Source organism: Triturus cristatus, chromosome 10 (genome assembly GCF_964204655.1).
Source record: "Triturus cristatus chromosome 10, aTriCri1.1, whole genome shotgun sequence".
Lineage (NCBI taxonomy): Eukaryota > Metazoa > Chordata > Amphibia > Caudata > Salamandridae > Triturus > Triturus cristatus.
This window is the reverse complement of record NC_140593.1, coordinates 653,085,048-653,100,013: the sequence shown is the minus strand read 5'-3', so window position 1 is coordinate 653,100,013 and position 14,966 is coordinate 653,085,048. Positions and strand designations below refer to the sequence as shown.

Genomic DNA, 14,966 nt, shown 5'->3' with positions numbered 1-14,966 from the left:
ACAGAATAGAAACTCCATTTTTCTTACCAAGACCCGGGGAAGAAAAAACATTGCCTACCCAACATCTTTTCAATTTAGACGCTTCAGTGGCAGATAAATGGGTTTCTTGAATCAATGCAATGTCTGTTTTTAATTTGGCTAAGTGGGTTAACACCCGTTGTCTTTTAATAGGATTATTTATCCCCTAAACATTCCATGTAATAACTCTGAAAGTAACCAATAAATTTTACATGAACAAACTCTAAGCAAACAGTGAAAATCTTAAAACTATTATTAAGAGAGAGAAAAAAGATAGGGAAAGAAAGATAGAAGTGTATATTCAAGGCTAGAACGGGAGAAAAGGGAATAAGAAAATAGATATCATGAAGTAAGTAGAAGGAGAATAATAGGAAAAGGAAAGAGTAAGGAAACAGGGAGGACAGGGCAAAGAACAGAAAAACAAATCAAATAAAACAGAGGACATACCACATGTAGACAATGAGAGCGGGGAGGTCGAGGCCACATAGGGAGGGCAGCACACCGAACAAAAGTCTCCAGGAGGGAAGACGGACTGGGAATACCCTCCAGGAACAACGGAGGAACAGAAACTCGAAGGACCACAAGACGGCATCTAATAAAAAAAGAAGAAAAAAAATGTTAACAAAGTACATTATGACAAAACAAAATGCATCAGAAATGGGGACAAAAAACAATTAATCACAAACAGATTTAAATAGTCAAAAAGTATTTATGGCCGAGGAATGTCCATGGATTAATCTCTGCAAGTGTTCAAAAAGTGCTGGAGGAGAGCTGGGTCTTCATAATTTGTCGTTTTGTTGTTGTAAGTCACCTTGAACAAACACGGATGAAATAAGCCATATCTAGAGTTCAGGTAGCGAAGAGCAGGTCTCATGTCAAGGAATTTCTTTCGACGATCCGCAGTTGCCTTAGCATAATCCTGGGCGAAGAAAAGATTAGAACCATTCCAGGAAATTTTCCCTTTTTATTTGGCGGCGTGGAGGACTTTGAGTAGCTCCGTATATTCTAAAAAATAAAAAATGACTCCTCTAGGTTTCGTGTGGGCGGAAGCTGCTGAGGAAAAACGAGGACTTTGCCTCAAGCGGTAAGCTAGTTGAATATTCAGTGGAGATTGCTCAGGAAAACCAAGTAACGTTGGCAGAAAGGTTAAAAAAATGATAGAAGATCTGAACCTTCAAGTCCTTCAGCAAGGCCATAAATGCGTAGATTATTAAGCCTATTTCGATTTTCCAAATTCTCAATTTGCTGTTTAAGTTGTTGTACTTCTCTGTGTATGCAAGGGACTTGATCAGTAATTGCCAGAACAGAATCCATTTGTTGTTCAAGTTCCTCGACTTTTTGTTCAGTATGCAGCCATTTATCCTCAAGACTCTGGAGTCGAGAATTGGTTTCTGCCATGTAAGGTTTAAAGGAACAAATCTCTTCTAGTAAAAGTTCCATGGATACTGAGGAAGAAGAGTTAGTAGGTGAGGGAGAATTTGTCTTTAATCGTTTGCCAGAAGAATAAGGTGCAGAGGGTATCTTAGTGCTTGACTAAGAAGTTGAGCGAAGCATGTTAGGAGAAGCACCACTTGGCGCAACAGGATCATTAACAACCTCTTCCATATTCTCTTGTAATACACTGAAAGGATTATGGACTTCTATTGGTGTACTATCAGTCTGTTGAGTAGTATTACGGTTGAAACGGGGCATTGCCATTCAGAAATGTGTACCACTGCACTCTATGCCCTGCACTCTACTCTGAAACAATCTTCTCTACACCACTGCAGTCTATGCCATTCTATTCCACTCAGTACCACTCCACTCCACTTTATTTTACGCCGCCGAACTCTATGCCACTGCACTCCACACCAATGCACTCTACACCACTTTACTCACTTACTCCACTTACCAAAACACTCTCCGGGACTGCACTCTACGTCAATCTACTCTGCACAACTGCAATGTTCGCAACTATGCAGCACTGTACTTTAAGCCACTGCACTCTACGCCACACTACTCAATACCATTGCACTCTACGTCACTTTTCTCTGACCCACTCTACTCCACTGCACTCTACAGCAATGCACTCTATGCCACTCTACTCCACACCACTACACTCTACAGCACTCTACTACTGCTCTCTCCGCCACTGAACTGTACGCCACTCTAATCTGCGTGACTGCACCTCTCTACTTTATGCCAATGCACTGTACGCCAATGCACTCTGCGCCATTTGACTCTACACCACTACACTCTATGCCACTCCAATTACTGTGCACCTCTGCACTCTATAACATTGCACTCTTTGCCATGTCACTCTGCGCCTCTCTACAGTGCACCACTCTACTTTGTCAGTGCACTTTAACCCGCTCTACTGTCTACAACTGCACTCTTCACCACTGCACTCTACACAAATCCAGTCTAGGCCACTCCACTCTACTTTGCACCATTCCACTGTACGTCACTTTGCTCTGCAACATTGCTCTCTGTGCCACTGCACTCCAGTGGACTGTACCCCACTACTGTATGCCACTGCACTTTACCTTGCATCACTCCAGTCTACCCTGCACCACTCCACTCTACGCCACTTCACTCTACTCTGAAAATATCTACTCTACGCCAATGCACTCTACGTCACTTCACTCCACACCAATCTACTTAGTACCACTGTACTTTAACCACCTCATGCTAGGCTACTCTATGACACTACACTCTACAATATGCCACTCTGATACTCTACTACACTCTATGCCACTCCACTCTACAACACTCTACTCCACTGTATGCCACTCTACTACATTACTCCACTCTACAACGCTCGACTCAACTCCCTCTATGCCACTCAATGCTACTTTGCTCCACTCTGTTATGACACATTACTACACTCTATTCCACTCCACTCCATTACTCCACTCTACGGTACTCCATTCCACTCTATACCACTTCACTCTGCTCTACGCCACTCAATCTCCACTCCACTCAAAGCAACACCATCTACGCCACTCCATTCTACACCACTTCAAGACACTCTAAGCCATTCCACTCTACAGCACTGTGCTCCACTCTGACACTCTACTCCACGCACTTCCACTGCACAACACTCTACTATCTCCATGACACTACACAGCACTCTACATCACTCCATGCCCCTGCATGGCACACCAGTTTACTCCACGTCACTATGCTCTACTGTGCGCTACTCAATAAGACTCCACTTTACAACACTCTTCTTAATCCCACTAACTGTTAGCCATGCTGAACAGCAGCCACGCTGGTGTACAACATTGCTAAAACATATTGGTAAAGCTAATAGCTCTTGCATAGGCGAGACAAATTGGTGTTGCCAATGCTTGTCTAAAATGGCATCAACAAAAGGATTGCTTTGCTAAAGTCACCATCTTCCCAGCTTTCAAGAACATGGAGAGCTGAATCAAAAATACTGTTATGTTTTTTAGCACTTTTCAAAGAGGTAAACAACATGACTTGAAAATCTTACAGTTTGTGATGGAAACGTCTGAATCAGGAGGAATCCATAAAATTCCTACCACCCAAAGTTTGTGGTTTGCAGGGTATTGTGGGTAAGAAAATCTTGTAGGATTCACGGAAGGCACACCACCCTGGAATCCCCTGGTTGCCTAGTTTTCCCCCAAAATCTGTGGCTGGTAGGTTTTCATGGGTGTCGCCACAGCACAGCCCTAAATACCACAGATATCCTGATTGCTTGGCCCTAAATACCGTAGCTGTCCCGAATGCTCATCTCTCAACAAGTGCTTTACGGCCTTTTGTGTGGCGGTCTCTCGAACCACCCATACAAATGGAGACACTCTGGGTGGTAGGAAATTTGTAGGTCCCCGCAGATTCGAAAACTTTGTCACAGAAATGTGAGGAAATTATGGGGTTTTGCCAGAGTTTGAGGTTTGCATGGGCTTCTGGGTAAAATTATCTATTCAGATCCATGCAAGTCTCTCCACCCTGGATTACCGTAGGTGCCTAGTTATCAAAACTGTGCAGGCTTGCTAGGTTTCCTTAGGTGCCTGCTAAACTAGGGCTTAAAACCCACAGTAAAACCACATTGCATTAAAAAAATGGTCAGTTTTCAGTGGAAAAATGAGACGTGTCCATGTTGTGTTGTGGGCCCTTTCCTATTGTGGGCACTAGGCCTACCCACACAAGTGAGGTACCATGTGTATCAGAAGACTTGCAGGAATGCTCGGAGGTAGGTGATTTGTGGCTCCCCTCAGAATCCTAAAATGTGTCTCACAGAAAAATAAGGAAAACGTGTATTGTTTGGCTAAGTTTGAGGCTTGCAGGCCATTGGGGGGTAAGAAAACTATGCAACCCACAAGAGACAGGCCACCCTGGACTCCCCCCAGTTATCTAATTCTCAGAAATGTGCTGGACTGTAAATGCTCCTTATGAGTCTATCCACAACTCAAGCACAAATTCATACCGGTTGTTTTTGGCACTACCAGCAGTAATAGCGTCAACACTAATAACAGTATCTGACTATTAAATCCATCACTTGGTGTTAGTGAGCTGTAAAGTTGCGTCAAGGCACCAACCGCTTTATGGTCCATTCACACGCTTTTCATACGAGCCACACAAAGCCATTTATACTGCCTGCAACAGACCCAACACTGACATCCGCAAACCACCACCATTCAAGCACCCATCACATTCATACGCCAACTGGACTAAAACACCAATCACACTGCCAGTCAGTCACTCATCAACCAACCTAATATACAAACACACCTCTTTCACACCAATACACACACCCCACCATCCAACAGCCACAAATTCCACCAGCTAACAGCCACACATTCTACCGCCCTACAGCCACACATTCTGCCAACTAATAGCTACACATTACGCCAGCCGACAGTCACACTTTACACCAGCTGACTCCAACAAATTTAATCATCTGACAGCCACACTATCCGCCAACCAACAACCACACATTCCACCAATCGATAGCCATACATTCTGCCAGCCACAGATTTCACCAGCTAGCAGCCAGACATTGCTCCAGCCAACCGCCACTCTTTCGACCAGCCAACAGCCACCCAATCATCACTACACACACATTTCTAGCTGCGGTTGGGTCAGTTCCTTGAGCAGTGTCCCTTCAACCATGAACATCTGCTTCTACCTACTTAAGATTTCTGTGAAAAAAATCTAGGTAATGGTTTCACTACCTGTTCAAGTCCATCTCACCTACAGTCTAATACTGCCAGGGTGCCATGTGCACCTTTACTAAAGCCTCACAGTGGAAGCCTAATTAGGCTCAGAGAATCTTTTCTTTCATGCACCTTCAGCTCACTAAATCCAACCCCTTCCAGTGTGTAGAAGTAAGTTGGAGGGTGTCGGAGGATGAATTTTTGGCCCATTCCTTAGACCGTTTTAGCAAATCTACCTTTGAAAAAGGGGTTAAACATTCTGGGGAAGACTATACTAAGGTTCTGATTTTGATTTCACCGGATAGGGTTACTCCATCACAAACATGACCTTTATACTTTATGACGAAGTATAAAATCCTATGGCACTTGTGATTCGGAGGACACGTTATCCGTTGTTTGTGATGGATTATCCCATCTGCCAAAATGTAAATCAGACCATAAATTCCCTAAAGAGCACTTCTGGAAAGACTAAGGACCTTAGGATTTGGTGGACAGGGTTCTCAGTCAAAACATGACGCATGCCCTGTTGACCATAATGGGTAGTGCACTCACTGAAATGCACTTGTACTACAGTGGACAGAATTTTCACCACATTTTTGATGGGAGATGAAGGTGACAAATAGACAAAAGCAAGACCAATGTGTGCCTGTTGGAGGGAAAGGTGGAACCAGAATCTAGGAGGCTTGCTGTATCGCTCAATCTTGGTGTAGTTTTATTGTAATAATATAAAGCAATATTTCAGAACAGAAAGGGTGTTGACATTCCATGAGGTTCCAAACAGTCACTCTTCTCTTTCCTTTTTCCTCCCCAGGTATCTTCCGTCAGGCTGTCAGGACGACGTCCCCTAACAGTGCCTTCTTACTGGAGTCAGTAAATACATGGTGGATCAAATCTAATTTTGAAATAGAAAGTCTTGGATTAGAGTTCTTCTTTCTAAATTAGATAGAATAATTTCCAAGGCTACACAGCTTCTCATGTAATGGCCCATGGAAGGTTATGTATCCATGACCATTCAGGAACAAATAGTAACTCCTAATCTATGTGCTCCACTTCAGTAAGTTTCACAGAACTTCACTGTTGTGTGGTACAAGGTGAAGCAGGTTGGCAAACACAGGCCAGGCTGAGATTGACACTAGAGACAATAATATCTACTCTCCTGCCTTTTTCCTTGCCGTGCACAAACTCTGCATCGGCGATATCAGCGACTCTTTTGCTTTGTTGCAGGAATACGGTCAGCAAAGTGGTGATTCTGTAGCCTTGCAACTTGTTCCACGACAGACGAAGTAGAGGCTACTGCTTCTACAACAGTAAAACTTTCAATAGCAGACAATTGAAAGTCACAGAAGGACATCAGTCTTCCTGTTTTGGTCTGCCGATAGACACACATACGCATTGTATGTTGGCAATTGGATCACATGAATAGCCAACTTCTTATACCATGTGTGAGTTTTACAACTCGCATTATATGGCTGAAGGACTTGGTCATTTTTATCCACTCCACCCATGTACTATTTGTAATCAAGTACACAGGTAGACTTGTGGACTTCACTATCTGTCCCCAAACTGTGACTTGAGAGGTTCTCCCATTGTGAACTTTAGTGAGCACCTATGCTTCCAGCCCGCATTAGCACTTGACAGTGAGGGGGTGTGGTTAGAGCACCAGTTAAGATGGCCGCCTAGATGTGAGGCTCCATACCTCACTGGAACCACCAATGGCACAATTGTGGTCTCTGTTGATTTTCACTCGGGAAACTTGATGTTTCCATACAGCGAAGCCACCAGGGACCAGTGGAAACTTCGCCCAACTGCCCAAACTGTAGTTTTCTCTTCAAACAACCTGATAGCGTTGCTCAGATTGTTGTGGCGGGTGGATTATTTACAGCATGTTTCGAGCAGCCTTGTGAACAATGTATTAAGAAAACAACAATGAGTCTTCTATGCTTACATTTCCACACGACCTCATAATTCACCTCTGCTAACTTCACCTTTACTTCTCTTTTGACATACAAGCTCAGTTTCTATGCCTCTCATAGTAGCATATATATGAAGTAATCTCCTCATTGAGAAAGACCTGTAAAGTCATTTGCACACCATAATTGGACCCAAAGGGCGTTGTTAGGTCCATCAACATTAGTATTTTGTCCACTTTTGTAATGACTTTTGTGCTGTTAATATATTTATGGGCATCACAGGAGACAACTATGACTGACCGTGGTGAGGAGATACAGCGGAATGGGGATACGGCCCCCTCTCTGGTAGATGTACGGGTGGTGATCCAAACTATGCAGGATGAGATGGTCCCTTAGATTGAGTCTGTTGCTATCGAGGTCAACTTGCTGAGATGTGACCTACGTAAAGTATCGGACCGGGTGACCACTACTGAACAAAATATAACTTACAAACAGAAGTCCACTCTCTCCGAAACACTGTCCTCAGTCTCCAGCAACAGGTGGTGTGACTAGATGACCAGGTAGAGGACTCTAAAGGGAGGTTGCGTAGGAATAATCTGCATTTTGTAGGCTTCCGTGAGAAAGCAGAGGGCCTTCAGCCGAGTTATTTTTAGAAGACTGGATTGTAACCGTCCTGGCCCCCAAGAGGCTCTCAAAATTATTTGCCATTGAGAGAGCACTCAGAGCACTCGTCCCCTAAACCTGGCGCACCCCTAAGTGCTATTATTGCCCGTCTTTTCAATTAATGGGACGGTATCCTGAAAGCTACCTGTACCAGAGGGCCTTTGCTGTTTGAGGGTCACCCAATTTCAATCTACCCTGAATACACGTTGCAAGGTCAAGACCAAAGGAAAACGTTCCTTGAGGTAAAATGTCACCTCCGGGACCTTAATCTCAAGTACAGCCTCCTCTTCCCAGCTAAACTATGAGTTGAATGCAATATAGAAACCTGTTCTTGTCAGCTGCGGAGGCAAGTGAATGGTTGGACTCCTGAGGACAGAGTCATCTCGATCGTAGACATCGGGCAGATCCGCCCGCGATTGGAAGCGACCAAATCAGTGGAAATCCAGTGGTAAGACTGGGAGTCCGGGACGGATCCCAGTCTTACCTGATGGGACGTTGCAGGCCTCAGGGGCTGTGCCTGATTCGGATAGGGCATCCCAAGGTCAAGTGATAGACCAGAGTCCAAATGAAAATGGTGCTATTTAAGGATTGGAAAAGAGAAACATGGACATGCCTGGTTGGAACAGATAAGTGGGATGATGGGTCCTGGTGACAGTGTGGGGAAGCGCTGGAAATGCTTACTGGGGGGAGATGTTTGTATAAGGTACTATAGGCTGGGGTTATTCCTGCAACATATACTTGATCACTGTTGACGGGGGGCTTCCCCCCAGAGGTTGGCATCCGAGTGGCGGGCTGGAGGTCTCGGCCTCGCACCCTACCAGCTGTCCAGGCACTAGTGCTGCACACATGTTTAGGAACTGTTATAACACTCATACTAGAAGAAAGACCAGAAACATAAAACGGAATGAGGAATATGGCAATGTCTTTTTTTGTTCTTCTATTTTGTTCGGGATTTGGTTGCGCTATGGGGCAGCACTTGCGAATCCTTACCTTATCCGATGCTAGACTGGAAGGGTTGGTGGTACTGTCCAAGGGATTTTGTTGGGTTAAAACATAATTATGGCTCCCAGTTTTATAGTATTTATTTTTTTAAAGATTTCCGTCTGTTTTGATTTTTGGGCCATTTTATTGGTATTTATCCATATTTATTTTATGTTTTGAGAATAAACTGAGACGTAAAATAGTATATTTCCACATTTATTTAATTGATGAACATGCACTCATACTTTGATGCCTGTCGAGTTTTAGCAAATTAAGCAGGCACATATAAGAAAAAAAACTCAAACAGGTAAATATTAGCATTATATACTAATACATGTCTATCTACTTAGCAGTTAGTCTGGAATTCATGAAGGACAACAAGAAGAGTCACTCAGAAGAAGCACAATTTTCTGTATTTTCCACTTTTGAAAATAAATATAGACAGGAAATAGTCTGTATTCTGTCTGTAATTGTCATGGCCAGGCTGGGGTCGCTAGTACACGCATGAGAGAACTACACAGCCGTGAACCACAACACCCACAATCCCTTGAGACCGCCAGTGGAACTGAGTATTTAAGCTCCACCTTCAGAGAACTCGAGGCTTGTCATTCGAGCTAATCCCCGGTCCCTGCGAGCCTTGCCGTACCTGAACTCGTCCATTACGTTGGTGATTGGTTTTACGGCCGCTATCTGAAGGAAGGTAGCCGCCATCATCATCAGATACTCCCCGTTGTGTATCCCGCTATGCGCAGACTGTTCTCCGCCCAGGAGCGGTGTTTCGGAACTTCCAGAAGCCGCACTGGGAACCCCGGGGGCGTGCCAGGAAGTCTGTTCGGAGCAAAGCAGCTCGGATGGTTTCCAGGCTCAAGCGCGCTTAGAGAGGAGTACACGGACAACGAAAGACCCTACAGCCACCCGACGACTGTGCCGCACCTTCGTTGTTGTTGGGATTCGAAAGCGTCCACCGTCAGGAAGATGCATGGGACAATTGCGTGTTCCTCCGCCGGCACAGGGAAAGGCAGTTCCTGCATTTCTGCAACCACGGCAAGCCTTCCTCGGAAACTACGAGGAGGAGGCTCGCCGCCTGTGCAGCGCCTTCTTTATTTTTGGGATTACAGTGGCAATCTTCACGGAGACGTCGTGGGCTATTGTGTGTTCCCACAGCCGTTACATGGAAAGGTGGTTCCTTCAGTTCTCTGCAACATCTCAGGGGAGCAGTTCCATTTCGGACCACAAGCACGAGCTGGAGAACTCAGCAAAAGAGGATTATCAGCAGTAAGATAAGTACCTCGTTCAGATCCAAGACTGTGATGTTCTTTTTGTTTTCTTTATTTTTCTCTGTTGTGCCTTTTTTCATAGGAGAAGCACCGCTAGCATTGTAGTAAGTACATTACACTTAGGGGGTATAGGGGCCTTACAGATGGGAAGGGGGAGAAAGCTAACGTGCCTATTGTGTTCCCACTTACAGGGCAGTTGGGGTGAGTTATAGAAGAGAGAGGTCTACATCTTCTGATGACATCCCTATTCTGGGCCTTACTGCGGCAACATTATTGTTTCCTTTGTCCCTTTTTAGGTCTCGGCCAGCGAAGGCTGCGCTTGCGCAGTCTCGCTCGCGAGATTTAATGATTTTCAGAAGTGGGGCTTGAGCCCGCCCCTCTTCTTCCCTCTTCTCCATTGGCTGGCGTCTTAAATGCCGGTCAGCCATTGGAGAAGAGCTTTGTCTCTCCAAACAAGCCCTGTCTTTTTCAGATTCGGGGGCGTTTTTTCGTTTCTTTCTCTTTTTCGAAGCCCCTCCCCTTTCCGCCCCTTTTACACGTGGTGGGCGTGTTTGGTTTTTTTTACATCGGAAGGTTCGGCCATCTTTTGCGCGGTCGGAAGGGAGCGGGACGTGGGGTTGCCTCTTCCTTGCTGCAAGGCTCGGCTCGGCGTTTCCTATGTGCGGTGCGGCTGCCGTTACTAAGCTCCCCGTGCGTCTGCTATGGGCTGCTAGGCGCCCGCTCCTCAGTGTGGGAGCCACCATCCGAATCCTCAGACGGGAAGAGGCGAGGTGCAGCGGCTGCGCGGTCTCCTCTGCAGACCACACAGTGTGTCTGCAGAGCGCGTTGTAACACCGTGGTTCAGGGCTCGGGGTTTGTCCCGCTCTCTGCAGTACGAGGTGCGGCACAGATCCGATGATGGCGTTGCTGGGCCTGGGCTACCCGGGAAAGATGCTGGAGCTCCTGAGTCAGAGGATGAACGACACGATGGAGCCTATGTGCGGTGCGGCTGCCGTTACTAAGCTCCCCGTGCGGCTGCTATGGGATGTTAGGCGCCCGCTCCTCAGTGTGGGAGCCACCATCCGAATCCTCAGACGGGAAGGGGCGAGGTGCAGCGGCTGTGCGGTCTCCTCTGCAGACCACACAGTGTGTCTGCAGAGCGCGTTGTAACACCGTGGTTCAGGGCTCGGGGTTTGTCCCGCTCCCTGCAGTACGAGGTGCGGCACAGATCCGATGATGGCGCTGCTGGGCCTGGGCTACCCGGGAAAGATGCTGGAGCTCCTGAGTCAGAAGATGAACGACACAATGGAGTTCTACACTTGGAGCCTGACCATTGCAGGTATGAGCCCTATTGTTGGCCTGTGTGCGGGAGGAGCAGGGGTCATGTCATGCTGACAGCAGCTGCTCATCAAAATGGCCTCACCGGCTGCCATAAGCACCGGAGTCGCGTGTCTCACCACAACCCCCCACAGCCCCCTCCCACCCAGAATCCACCCCCTCCACCGCCCCCCCACACTGGCTGTAGTAGCACGCCCTATAGCAGCAAACAGCTTAATTGTAGGAGTCCCGGGCGTGCATCTATAGGAGCGAGTGATGGGCGGAATAAGTCATAACAAATACAGTCTATGAATGAAACCTGCATGCGTGCCACGGGTATAGGCGCCAGGCACAGACGAACATTGGTAAAACATATAGGCATTAGAATAACCCAAGTACTTCGCAAAGGACAGGTATATATATATATATATATATATATATACGTTACTGACACGCAAAGATGCACAATGACACAAATATGCAGGGATCATAGACTCACACTAACACGCGGGGCAGGGGCAAATATACATACATATAAAGGCAGAACAATACAAGACCCACAGTAAGACATGACACAAATAATTATTAAGTGAAACGCCCGACTATGAGAACATCAAGCACATGAGGACATGCTTACGGGTGTGTCTGTGCCACGGGACGGACATGCACATGCGACTGGAAGCACAAGGGCATGTGTGTGGATTACCAACACATATACAAGGGACAGTCCCAGGAACAAGCCTGGTCAGTGGTATGCAGCGCTATATAAACTCTATAGTACGATGCAACGTAGCTGAGATGCACACGTGAAAGGCATGCGCATGAACTACAGAAATATTACTGCACATATGCCAAGAAGAGAAACAGGTTTTCGAATGATATGGTGCACACGAATGCCTAACACATGCCTAGATTGGCATGCAAGCGATATCTACAATAGTGATAGGTATGTATATGTATAGATGCATACATTACATTATGGACAGAAAAGTACACACAACATGCGAGCACGTATCTCTTACACTATGATTGTGTGATAGTGACACCTGCGCAGGAGTGACACGTGCATGTCAGTCACTAGGACTCCCCCCACTCTTTCCCCTCCTCCTCACCCCTCAAGCTCAGCGTTTCCTGGCGTTCGAGGACGGGCGACAGAGAAGTAACAGGACTCTGTCTTTTCCTTCTTACTTAGAGAAGGAAAATACAGTGTCCGCTTCTGCTCTGACGCCTCAGCTGCCCCACCCCCACTCTTTCATTCCTCCCTCTCTTTCATTCTAGCAGTTCTTCTCTTACCGAATACCTTGACTTCAAGATGGGGTTCTCACTCTCTTTCCTCTACTTTCTTTTATTTGCTCCCCTGTGAAATGGATCCAAAAAAGAAAATCATTTTTGTCTTTGGGGTTTAATGTTCTTCCTAGAGAGAGATCGGAGTTTTGTCTAGTGGAAGTTTTGACTCCTGGAAAGGTAGCACATAGGGTTAATGTGCCTGCAGCAAAGAACATGTACCATGCAGATCACAAAGTGTACATAATGTAAATAGGTCAGTGGGCTTCTGCGTGTGTGTGTGTAGGTGGCTCTGTGGGTGGCTCTATTTGAGTGTGGGTTGCTCTATGTGAGTGGCTCTGTGGGTGGCTCTGTGTGTGTGGGTGGCTTTGTGTGTGTGGCTCTGTGTGTGGCTGCAAATGCAATAGGTCTCGATTTTGAGAGTGATTAAGCTATTGACATTGTAAATAACAATGCCGTTTCTTTAAATGTTTTAAAAACGAAAACATAAACAAAAATAATGTCATGAGCAATGCCAATAGATCTAACTTTAACAATGCCGAGACCGTTGCATTGTAAATGCTTGTTTCCCTTTCCCCTCTGGAAGGGCTGTCTGAGGCGTGTACAATATATCTACTCCTGGACAGTCCTCTCTAGTGGAAGGGATTAACTCTCGTCATCCATCGTTCCTGCTGTACTCGGCTGTAAGGTTAGTGTTAACCATCCTCTGTGTATGACAGAGTTACAAGCCCACGGTAACCTACGACCCGAACGAAGGATACTAATACCGTCCTCATGTCGGTGTTGGAAACGTTAACACCCTTAAGACTAGAGGTGGATGCCTTCAGAGGCGAGAACTTAGAATTGAGAAACAAGATGAGTACTATGAGACATGAGGTAGCAGGGTTGTCTCGCTCTAGTCCCATGGGAACACGAGGGTCTCAGTATATTAGAAACTGGACGCTACCCCCTCCTGCTTCTCAGGAGACAAATGCTGGACAAGCAACACAGGCATTGGGAAGTGGCACAAGTCCCTCCACCATTCAGGTCATACAGCCCGCACAGCTCCCCCTAGCCCCTCCTGAAAGATTATTTGGGGACCCAAAGAAATTTGGTATCTTTTTAGGACAGTGTAAGCTGCACTTTATGTGCAAACCAGCAGTGTTTCCCACTGACCAAGCTAAAACTGCCTTTGTGATGTCCTATCTGGGGGGTAACGCAGCCAGCTGGTCTTTTCCCCTCATAGAAAGAGACAATCCCGCCTTGCGTAATTTTGACACCTTTTGCGAGGAAATGCACAAACTTTTCGATAGGAAGGCGCATCTGCTCTCCCTAGACAGGGAATTAATAACCCTCAAGCAAGGCAACCAGGACTTGTTGTCCTATATTATGACTTTCAATAGACTCATAGCCGAGACTGACTGGCCTATGGAAAAACGTACTTCACTATATTATCAGGAATTGAGAAGCGAATTGAAAGATGTTTTGGCACAGGTGGTGCACATGCCATCCTCCTGCGATGAACTTATAGACCTCACCGTGCAACTAGATCATAGGCTACAGGAAAGGAGAGGAGACAAAACGCGTCTCGAAACCAGATATGTAACCCCTCATCCAAGAGCAAGTGCTGAATTGCCCGCTACGGGTGCAGAGGGAACAGAACCCATGCAGGTGAGCAGCATACGAGGACCTCTAAGCACAGACGAACGAGAGCGGAGGAGGAAACAACGGCTCTGCATGTATTGCGGAAAACCAGGGCACTTCATAAAGGACTGTAAGGCGAAAACGAGGGTGCCTACCAAAGACTTTCGGGGAACACAGAAAGTGCCCGTGGTGGATTACTTCCTAGATAACTCGGAAAACTAGAATGCCCAAGCAAGACACAGACCCCTTGTTTGAGGCCTCAGGAGGAAGAGGTCTGTTCTGCGGTGGTAAACACCGTTCAGAATTCACATATGAATGTGTGTGTCACATTGGAGATACCCGAGGCCAGGTCTGTGCTTGTGCATGCCTTGCTAGATTCAGGGGCTACGGGTAACTTTATTGACCGCCGCTACGCACAGGAACTAGGCATACCCTGTATTAAGAAAAGCGTCCCAGAACCAGTAAAAGCCGTGGGCGGCACAGAACTCACCTCAGGTCCTATACGTTATCATACCCAACAAATCCAGATGCAGGTGGGCTTACATCATTATGAATACATTCACTTCGACTTGATAGACGCCCCCCATTTCACTTTCATACTGGGCATGCCATGGCTCACTCTACATGATTCTTTGGCGCAATGGGCAGCACGAACGGTTACGCTGAATTCCGCCTACTGCAAAGAACATTGCACGCTAGGAAAGCTACAAGAAGCCCCACAACCAATGAACCCTGCAGAATTGCTAGCCAGT

The 14,966-nt window shown here is 46.3% G+C and overlaps 1 protein-coding gene across 1 annotated transcript in view; it reads right to left on the bottom strand.

Annotated features, from left to right (window-relative positions):
- The window catches only part of ROGDI (rogdi atypical leucine zipper), a 765,793-nt gene that overhangs the window by 432,208 nt on the left and 318,619 nt on the right, over nt 1-14,966 (bottom strand). Inside the window, exon 5 of the mRNA XM_085632220.1 lies at nt 466-610. Coding sequence (XP_085488346.1) covers nt 466-504 — 39 coding nt within the window. The 5' untranslated portion in view covers nt 505-610. The remainder of the gene's footprint in view (nt 1-465; nt 611-14,966) is intronic.